This window comes from Octopus bimaculoides, chromosome 3 (genome assembly GCF_001194135.2).
Source record: "Octopus bimaculoides isolate UCB-OBI-ISO-001 chromosome 3, ASM119413v2, whole genome shotgun sequence".
In the NCBI taxonomy this organism is placed as follows: Eukaryota; Metazoa; Mollusca; class Cephalopoda; order Octopoda; family Octopodidae; genus Octopus; species Octopus bimaculoides.
In genome coordinates this window covers 11,038,627-11,049,563 of record NC_068983.1, presented here as the reverse complement: position 1 = coordinate 11,049,563, position 10,937 = coordinate 11,038,627, and the positions used below count along the sequence as shown (strand labels likewise).

Genomic DNA, 10,937 nt, shown 5'->3' with positions numbered 1-10,937 from the left:
GAGCGTGGCCGTTGCCAGTACCGCCTGACTGGCTCCTGTAGGATTTTCGAGCGAGATCGTTGCCAGTGCCCCTGGACTGGCTTGTGCGGGTGGCACATAAAAGACACCATTTCGAGCGTGGCCGTTTTCGTGCGGGTGACACGTAAAAGCACCCACTACACTCTCTGAGTGGTTGGCGTTAGGAAGGGCATCCAGCTGTAGAAACTCTGCCAAATCAGACTGGAGCCTGGTGTTGCCATCCGGTTTCACCAGTCCTCAGTCAAATCGTCCAACCCATGCTAGCATGGAAAGCGGACGTTAAACGATGATGATGATGATGATGATGACAATGTCTTCTAACAATGTAGAATACTGCAACCGCTAGTGTCAGGATATGAACCATTTCAGCCAGGTACCCAACTGACTGTCATATGATGTACTTTTCTGAAAATATGCTATTATTTTACCCCACTACCCACTTTTAACACTCATTTGTTTCATTTACTTAGAAAAAATATGGATTAAATAGCTCCAAAAATGTGTGTTTATAGGCATGGTGTGAGCATGGTCCAAAGGCCTAAATTCAACATGGCAAAGGTCAAACTTCCAGTTAGAAGCTGACAGCAGGAAATCAGAGTAAAATGAAAAAAAAAAAAAGTGAAAATAAATGGAAAGTGTTCATACTCAATATGAAGGAAAGAAGTAGATAGGAAGTTGATGCTGTGTTCTGAATGAGAGTAATGGGTACATCAAAGATGTTGTGGGAACTTTGGCAGATAGAGAGAGAGAAGAATAAGGGCTTCAGATATGATTTATGCACAGGACTTAATTAATAGTAGCAAAAGCCTGTGAAACGATGTCTATGGACTTTTCAGACAGTTCACAAAGCAATTTCTAAATAATCCATTTAGTGCAGGGGTTCTCAACCATTTTTTTAATCTATGGACCCCATTTGATTATTTTATTCTGGTGGACCCTATTGTAAAAATTATAGAAGATAAAATGTAGATGGTTTATATACATAAAATAATGTGAATAAAATATAAATTATATATGAAAATAATTGTTTTAATGTGGGCTGCAATGGTGTAACTACAACTGCAATATAGATGTTGAAGCTATACTTTGACTTCCATAGATAAATAAAATGGTGAAAAGTATCTTGAGAAGCAGGTAAAAATGATATTAAATTAAAATGAGGCTTTGTGTAGGCTTTTCATTAAAAGACAAAATTATTTACTATTAAGGGTAGAGTATTCTATATATAGTTAGACACTATACAGAAGGCAAAACAATAATTCAAATTCAAAGGAAAATAGGTCCAATCTGATTGCATGGTTGTTGTCTTGAATTCAACAATCTAAGTAAAGTTTAACCCTTCAGCATTCAAACCAGCCATATCCAGCGCAACTATTTTATGTAAATGTTTTTTGATCAAGCTAACCAGATCCAGCTTCTCACACCTACGCTACATTGTCTAAAAATGAACAATCGATTCACGATTAATTCAAAACAATGTGAATAAATAAGTATTACATTTGACAGAATAATATGAATATAAAAGAGTTAAGAGAATATTTTATAAAGTTCCACATGCAAGGCTTTGCACATAAGTTTCCCCTACATGGAAATTTATGAGCAAAGACTGATAAAATAAGCTTTGTTTCTTGTACTTACGTTTGTGTGCCAGCACACCTCTTGTTTGTCAGCAAAACAGTATGACCCCGGTCAAAGTTCAATGTCTGTGAAAGATCTTGACGATCCTTAATTCTGTCGTGTTTCAAAACTTTAGTAGGCAACTCCTTATTTGGCGATTCTCGGGCATCCAGTCCACAGCATGGTTTGTAAAAGTTTTCCCCTGGAAAGAAGACAATATAAATGATAATGACATGACAGCAATATAAGAATCTTGAAATCAGGCCAATATTTATAAACACACATTACACACACACACACGTATGTATTCAAAATATTTGTTTAGTTCATACGTGTTCAGAGGCTATGGAAAAACAGAGAATTACAAATCAATTTATTTTCTGTTTGTGACATCTTGTGAGTAAATATATGCATTCGTGTATACAATTGCAAACATGAAGAGAGAAAGGTATTATATTTTGTATGTAAAAGTATTGGAATATCTGAAATAGGTGACAAAATAAGTGTGTAAAATGAGACACATAGACAAAATTATTGTCCTATATGTCATTCTAGAGATAAATAAAGAAATTGTTATCATCATCATCACCACTGAGAATTGCTGACCTTGTACCTAAACTAGAAACAGTTTGAGTGAGGGAGCAGTGACACTGGGGTACAAATATACGAAGCCCAGTATACCCACCATGACTACCAATCTGATAAGGGTACACCAGGCACATGCATCACAACCATATGTGCACGACAAGGTGATCTCATATCAAGATACACAGCACATGAACTCGCAGGTGGGGACCAGTTAGAATTTTCTTCAGGTCGAGTAGTCCATCCTGATCAAAAGGTCCCTGAATAAGGGTTGTTTAAAGATGTTGAATGAAACACCCATGTTTCCAGAGGTGAATTATTCAAACCCCAAAGAATTCCTCAACACATGGCTATGATGCTCCCCCACTAACTCTGCTCCTGATCAGAGATGCACATATCATCAGCCACCAAGGGAGATGCCCAACTGGTTACGGTTAAGCAACTGACAAGCAAATCTGTGGTATTGAGCAGAATATTTGCTGTAGCCCATCTTTTATACCAAGACAAAACATGTACAAGATAACACTTCCATTATTATCATTTTTATTATTATTGAGTTCAAATTCCACCAGGGTCAACTTTGCCTTTCATCCTTACAGAGTTGATGAAATAAGTACCAGTGAAACACTGGGGTCGATGTGATTAACTAGTCCCCTCCCGCAAATTTCAGGTCTTGTGCCAATTGTAGAAAGGATTATTATTATTATTATTATTAGTCAAGGCAATATTTGCCTTTCACACCTCAGTGTTGAAGAAATAAAGTACCAGTTAAGTACTGTGGTTGATATAATTAACTACCCCCCTCTCTCCAAATTTTGTATTTTTTTATCTTCATGGTAGAAATATGAAGATGTTCCAAGCGAGAGGTTTCAACTATCTCAAATGATCAATTTATATTACAAAAGGAAATACCTTTGCTTCTAGAAATATCTTGTACTTAAAAACTCTCACGCAAATAATTAGCTTACGCAGAAAATTATAGAATGTGATGAGACACAGAAGCAGAGTTTGAACTGGTGGGTTCTATTTTATTCTTCCTTGAACATATGGAACACTTCACTACAAAAACTGTTCTCTTGTTTACTAGAAAACATTTGCCTCTTTAATAACTTTAAAACATTATTCATTATTCTTTTCAACGCATTGGCTTGACATATGAGGCTTACTACATGAGACCATTACATATGGGCTTATAATCCTGGTAACCACACACACACACACACACACACATATACAATTCTACTTTAATAACATAGTGACTGTAGTTGACACTGATCAAGTCACACAGTGCTAATGAACTTTCTATGCCATTGTCAAACAAGAAATATATCTTTGGACAACCCATAACTAGCATAAAGAGAAGCTTTATGGCTATATCTAACTGATAACATGCTGCCAAATAAATTAAATGAAATCTCATTTAACAACTTGTTTCTGATAGTCCAGATTCCAAAGAATTAATCACATAGATCAAATTCTTTGTTAATTGGTACTTTTAAATGGTAAGCATCAATGTTATTAAGTAGTAAGGCTTTCTAATAGGTCACTTAATACGCGAGTTAATTAGTCCTTTGACTGGCGGAGAGCAAAGTGCTAGGATTCCATTGAAACTAAGCAGAAAATATCAGATAAGTTCTATTAAAGAAAGAGTGCAATGATGTGTGTGTGTCTACAGCACACATATGCACACTTGAATGTACAGACAAGAGAAAAAGCACTCAGTATATGTATTACTGAAGTTAATTTATTCATTTGAAATTAAAGATTTACTTTGTCACTACTTGAGAGTCTCACTATATTTGATCCTGCTGATGACAGTGTAGATGAGTGTGTTTGTTTGAAAAACAAAAACAATTGAAATAAAACAGAAGGGAAAAAAACTAAAACAAAATACCCGTCACCAAACAAACCCAGTTGTCTTCAAGAGAAGTAAACTGAATACATTTGATAAAGCAAAGAAAAGCATGTGTGGTGGTTGTGACGTTGTTGTTTGGGTTCAGGTCAACCTTGATCCAGCAGAACTATGATCAAAGGTGTCCCAGCCATGACTTCCCATAAAGACGATGATGATGTGGGATGGTTATCAAGGACTACATTATCTAATGTCTCTATTTTAAGACAGAAAGGTTGTGATTTAGAAATGCCGACAACATGACATAGCTGGTGATGAATGTGACTCAACAGCATTGAAGAAATATATTTTACGTGCACGTATGCAGATGTATGGATATATATGTGTGTCCATATGTGCATATATGCAGATGTATATGCATATATGCATGTGCCTGTCTTATATATTTTTTTGTGTTAAAAAGGAAAAAAAAAACTCTGCAGAATGGTAACATTTATTTTAACCGTATAGTTCTAAGATGACATAATGCAACAATCATAACAGTGACTCATATAGCTATTTGTGAGAAGAACCATCAGACACAGGCAGTGCGACTACTGAGGAGGAGAGGGTGATGACATGAATGCAACAAGTTTCAATGGAGAAAATAAATAAAATTAAAATTCAGAACAAAAAAAAAAAAGAAAAAAAAAGGAAGAAAGAAAAAGGTTCTTGATACAAATTCTTTTGAAAAATAAAAGAAATAATAAAAAAATATATATATATATAAAAAAAAAGAAGAATGAAATGAAATACTGAAAACACAGCATATTTGAAAATATTCAGATTGGATCTAAAGCTTGTGTTCATCTGTTCAAACAAGTAAATTTAATGAACACAAATATAAATCCGGTAGCACAATATGAAACAGTATCCCTCTCTTCACACTTTATATATTTCACTGCTGCAAAACTCGTCTCTGCCCTTTTGAATTTGATGACATATCAATGACATCTACTTTGTTGAGTTTTATGCACCAGGCCCTGTTACACAACAAAAAACTGTTTACACTCCCATTTCAATAACTAAGCTGGCAGGTGCGGATATGGCTGTGTGGTGAGGAGTTTGCTTCTGAACCACATGATTTTGAGTTCAGTCACATTGCATGGTACCTTAGGCAAGTGTCTTCTGCTACAGCTCTGAACCAACCAATGAATTGTGAGTGAAATGATAGATGAAAATTGTGTGGAAGACCATCATATGTGTGTGTGTGTGTGTGTGTATATGTGTGTGTGTGTGTGTGTGTGTGTGCATCTATGTTTGTCTTCTCACCATTACAATTTTTGTATAGAACTGTCAGGTTTTATAATTATTTTACAGGTCTTAACTACATTGAAACTGAACAGGTATGGCTGTTTGTTTGAGAAGTGTACTTTCCAACCAAATGCTTTGGGGTTCAGTCCCACAATATGTCACCTAGGATAAGTGTCTTCTTCTATAGCCCTAGGTTGGCCAAAGCGTTGCAAGTGGATTTGCTGGATGCAAACTGAAAGAAACCTGTCATGTGTGTGTCTGTGAGAGTATGTTTGTGTCTCCTTGTCGTGACATAACACGATTGTTGTGAAAGGGTGTCATTGTCATACAAGCAGTATCATTTGCTTCCAATATTTTGCAAGATCATGTCTGATCATGGGGAAACAGCACCTTACTTGGAAACATGTAAGGGTTGGTGACAGGAAGGGCACCCAGTTGCAAAAAATCTGACCGATGCAAGCTTGGTAAAGTAAAGTGACTGACAAAACAACAATGATGATGATGGTGGTGGTGGTGGTGGTGAACAAATTGCATTACTCGTAACAATTTGAATAAGTAAAAATAAAATGATAACTATGATTATAATTCAAAGCTTTAGGGATTTCTGAATTTCTTCCTCCTTTTCTTTCAGCAAACCCCATTGTCAACAAAATTTAGGAAGGTTAATGCCGAGTACCCAGCTTTTCTAGACACATGGACAGAAAAGTCCTTTTTACTCAACGTTAGTAAATTCTTAAGCCTTACTTGCCATGGAAGTAAACAAGGAGTTCAATATCAAGTCATAATTTGAGACAAATAGATTAAACTTAATCCACAGCCAATGAGAAGAACCTGTATGTGATCCAGCAAACAAGTAAGTCTCTATGTGGTCAATTGGCCTGCTAGAAATAGCAGCTAAATTTTTAAATACTGATTTCAAATGTTGGTAGAAGGCCAGCAATTTCAAGGATAAGTGAATTATAATGACCCCCAAAGGATGAAATGCGAAGTTGACCTTGTAAGAATTTGAACTCAGAACATAAAAATAGACAAAAGACTGCTAAGCATTTATCTCAGTGTGCTAATGACTCTACCAACTCATTACCTTATCAATTGTCCTTAAATATTAAAATCTCCCCAGCATATTAAAAAAACCAAAAAAAACCCCAAATAAACAGTTTGGATAACATACTGTAATGTCTCATTTCTGACTGACCAAAATGATTAATCAAAAAAATTGTTAAGTTAATTGATTAAATGGTTAACTAGTTGACTAGTAATACTAAAAAAGTGAAATAGAATCAGTGTGTTTATTATTGGCATAAAGACCCAACCAAAATACTACAAAAAAAAAACAAACAAAAAAGCAATGTAATTCTAGGTACAGGTAGGGCTGTGTGGTAAGAAGTCTGGTTTCTAGTCAAATGGTTCCAGATTGTGTGGCACCTTGGGCAAGTGTCTTCCATAGCCTTGGGCTGATCAAAGCCTTGTGAGTGGATTTAGTAGATGAAACTGAAAGAAACTCATCATATATATATGTGTGTGTGTGTGTGTGTGTGTGTGTGTGTGTGTGTGTGTGTGTGTGTGTGTTGATCCAAACATGAACAGGCAAGAAAAAACACGAAAAAACAACGCGAGGACGTGGAATAAGTACAGTGTTATTGGAAAGGAAAGAAAAGAAAGAGGATTTCACGTTTTGAGTGGAGCTCTTCATCAGGAATATAGGAAAAGTCCAAAGAAGGGAAAACAGAAAGAAATTGCCAACGATGCACACGCGGTCACATATTGAAATATATCTACATACACACATATATATCTACACACGTGTGTGTGTGTGTGTGTGTGTATGTGTTAGTATCTGTGTTCGTCCCCCACCACCACTTAAAACTGGTGTTGGTATATTTATGTCCCCATAACTTGGTGGCACAGCAAAAATTACTAATACCAGGCTTTAAAATAAAAAAATAAAACAATATGGAGGTGGGTTGATTCATTTGATTAAAAATTTTTCAAAGTGGTACCCCAGCAAGGCCACAGTCTAATGACTGAAACAAGTAAATGCTAAAAGATATGCTGCATCTAGATAAAAGGTAGGAAGGACATGACAGGAACATTTTGCTCAGTTAAGGTCTGACCTGGGACTAAAACAACTAAACTGTGAGAATTACAATTCAACATTAACCCTTACTAACCCCGCGATTGCCTTTATCTCTAAATCTAAGAGTGCTTATAAAGGACATGGAAATTGCTCCTCCTTCTCAGACTAATTAAAGAAAAAGACAAAGCAACAAAAATGCTTATTTTGTAAAAATTTTAAATGTCATGTTATTCTTGAAGGAATATTGACTGTTGCTGGCAGCATTACACACACACACAGACACACACACATTATGTGTGGTGGAAGCACACAACTAAGCTTAAGCATGTAAAGAAAGTATCTACATGGTTGCTGAACATGCTAGAGATAACAACCAAATCTCATGTTCAAACCACAATTTACTGTTTAAAAAAAAAGGAAACAAGCATGGCTGTGTGGTGAAGAAGCTTGTTTGCAACTACATGGTTTCAGGCTCAGTCCTACTACAGAGCACCTTGGGCAAGTGTCTTATACGTTAACCCCTGGACAATCAATGCTTTGAGAGTGAATTCAGTAGACATAAACATACATGTGTATGTATACGTGTTTCAGTTTGTCCACACTACCACTTGACAACTGGTGTTGGTCTGTTTACATCCCCGTAACTAAATGGTTTAGCTTAAGAGAAAGTACCAAACTTAAAAAAACATAAGTACTGGGGTCATTTCATTTGGTTAGAACCCTTTAATCGGGTGCTCCAGCATGACTACATTCAATGAATGAAACAATGATAAATAAAAGATGAGATTAGATAATGTAGTTCTTGATAACCACTTCTTATCTTCATGGGTGGTCATGGTTGGAATACCATTGATCATAGCTCTGCTGGATCAAGGCTGACCTCGAACTAAACCTCAACAATCACACATTCTCTTACTCTTTTACTTGTTTCAGTCGTTTGACTGTGGTCATGCTGGAGCACCGCCTTTAGTTGAGCAAATCAACGCCAGGACTTATTCTTTGTAAGCCTAGTACTTATTCTATTGGTCTCTTTTGCTGAACCGCTAAGTTACAGGGACACAAACACACCAGCATCGGTTGTCAAGCGATGCTGGGGGGACTAACAGATACACAAACATATATATATATATATACACACATACATATGCGTCTACCAAATCCACTCACAAGGCTTTGGTTGACCCGAGACTATAGTAGAAGACACTTGCCCAAGGTGCCACGTAGTGGGACTGAACCCGGGACCATGTGGTTGGTAAGCAAGCTACTTACCACACAGCCACTCCCTGTCCATCTCTCTCTCTCTCTCTGATATTTTATTAAAATGCCTTATTCTTATTCGGAAGGTTGTCTGGTGTTATGAAGTGTATCCAGCAATAAATAAATAAATAAATAAATAAATAAATAAAATAATTTTAAAAAACCATTGCCAAAGCAGATACTGCAGTTGAATGTAGCTTTGTGGCTCATCAGATCCTCTCAAACTATCCAACCCATGTTTGTACGGAAAAAGAATGTTAAATGATGATGATTTATAATTTTAAAATGAATTCTTAAATTTTATTCTCATATATTTTTATGCTATTTGAAGTTACTATATTCCATGATGTTAATTCTATTTTACTTTTAAAAAAATCTAATAAGACATACCCACACACTCCCACTTAACTCATTTCTCTTTAGCCTCACAGATCAACTGCAATATTTTATATATTTCAATTTAGCACTTGAATAACCAGACTGTATTCTTTTTTTCTTACATGCTTAGCAGATCAGACAGTACTAACATAGCTTGAACATTAAGGATACACTGACTTATCTCACATGAATGATTAAAACAACAATGACATGATTAGCACAAATGATAAAACAACAATGGCATATCTAGCATGACCAGTTAGATTGCTGGTCCTCAAACCTTACAAGTACTTTGTTCATCATCATTATTTTAACATCTATTTTTCCATACTAGCATGGGTCAGATGAAGCTTATTGAGACAGATGTTTCTCCTTAGATCAAACCTCACCTGTTTCCAAGCACGGTAATATTTTCCTCACGGCCAGACATGCTTCTGCAGAATATTGGAAATGAATGACACTGCTTGTATGTCAGTTACACTCATTTACAACTATCACACAGTCAAGATAAAGAAACGTATACATTAGGCTTCCTTCACTTTCTGTCAACTGAATCTACTCACAAAGCTTTGGACAGCCCAAAGTTACAGAAGAAAATACTTGCCCAAGGTGCCACACAGAGAGACTGAACCTGTAATCATGTGTTGAGAAGCATAATTCTTAATCACACAGCCACACCTGTTTAAAAACAAAACTTTTCAGCTCTACTCCTATCTTTAATAATGGCTTTCAGGCACATGGTTAGCAATTTTGAGGTGAGTAGGTATTTGTTGATATTATTGGTTGCAGTTTGTAACACTTCAACCTCTTTAATGAGATGACAAAACAGAGTTTGTTTCCATATAATTTTTTCTTCACTATGGTGTTGGACAAACTTTAAAAAAAAGAGAGTATTGTAGTTCGCTTGAAGCATTGTGTATTGTTTGTAAAGAATAAAAAGTTTTGAATGGTACAACAATGCACTATAATACAAAAAATGGACTATATACCTGTTGTAATTTAGTTATCTATAGTTTATAGCAGAGACTCCATCTAAGAATATCTGAAGAAGGAGTTGTATTCCGAAATATCATCAAACTATAGATAACTAAATTACAACAGGTATATAGTCCATTTTTTGTATTATAGTGCATTGTTGTACCATTCAAAACTTTTTATTCTTTAAAAAAAAAAAATTAAAACTATCTTTTAATTCTTGACAGATCTAGCATGACCAATTAAACCATGTTAACATAACCAGTGTGGCTGATTAGACCATGCTAACATAGTAGTGGGAGTGGTTAGGCCATTATTGGTTAATCAGACCATACTAATATGGCTATCATAGTAACAAATAATTGATAGTGACTTGGTTACTGTCTACTTATTTCTTCTTCTGAGTTTATTTACTATTCATCATTTGTCTCTCTTATTGCTTTACTTTGTCATCTTGGCACTTATGTGCATTAACAAATGAATAGGTAAGTTACATGACTTATTGAAATTGAATTTTTGACTTGTAATACAAGCTTGATGCCATTGTCAACTTCAGGTTCTTGCCTAAAAATCACAATGGAGTGAAACTTGAATAACAAAACAAAAGTTCAGGTTCAATATATATATATATATACTCTTTTACTTGTTTCAGTCATTTGACTGTAGCCATGCTGGAGCACCGCCTTTAGTCGAGCAAATCGACCCCAAGACTTATTCTTTGTAAGCCTAGTACTTATTCTATTGCTAATTTTTTGCCGAACCGCTAGGTCACAGGGGACATAAACACACCAGCATCAGTTGTCAAGCAATGTTGGGGAGACAAACACACACACACACAAACATATACACACACATACCTATATATATATATATATATATATATAT

At 35.6% G+C, this 10,937-nt stretch overlaps 1 protein-coding gene across 2 annotated transcripts in view; it reads right to left on the bottom strand.

Moving 5' to 3' along the window:
* LOC106877486 (putative uncharacterized protein DDB_G0279653) overlaps positions 1 to 10,937 on the bottom strand; it is a 224,664-nt gene that overhangs the window by 62,379 nt on the left and 151,348 nt on the right. For both annotated transcript variants that reach the window (XM_052966014.1, XM_052966013.1), the window contains exon 2: positions 1,657 to 1,837. In XM_052966014.1, coding sequence (XP_052821974.1) covers positions 1,657 to 1,837 — 181 coding nt within the window. The remainder of the gene's footprint in view (positions 1 to 1,656; positions 1,838 to 10,937) is intronic.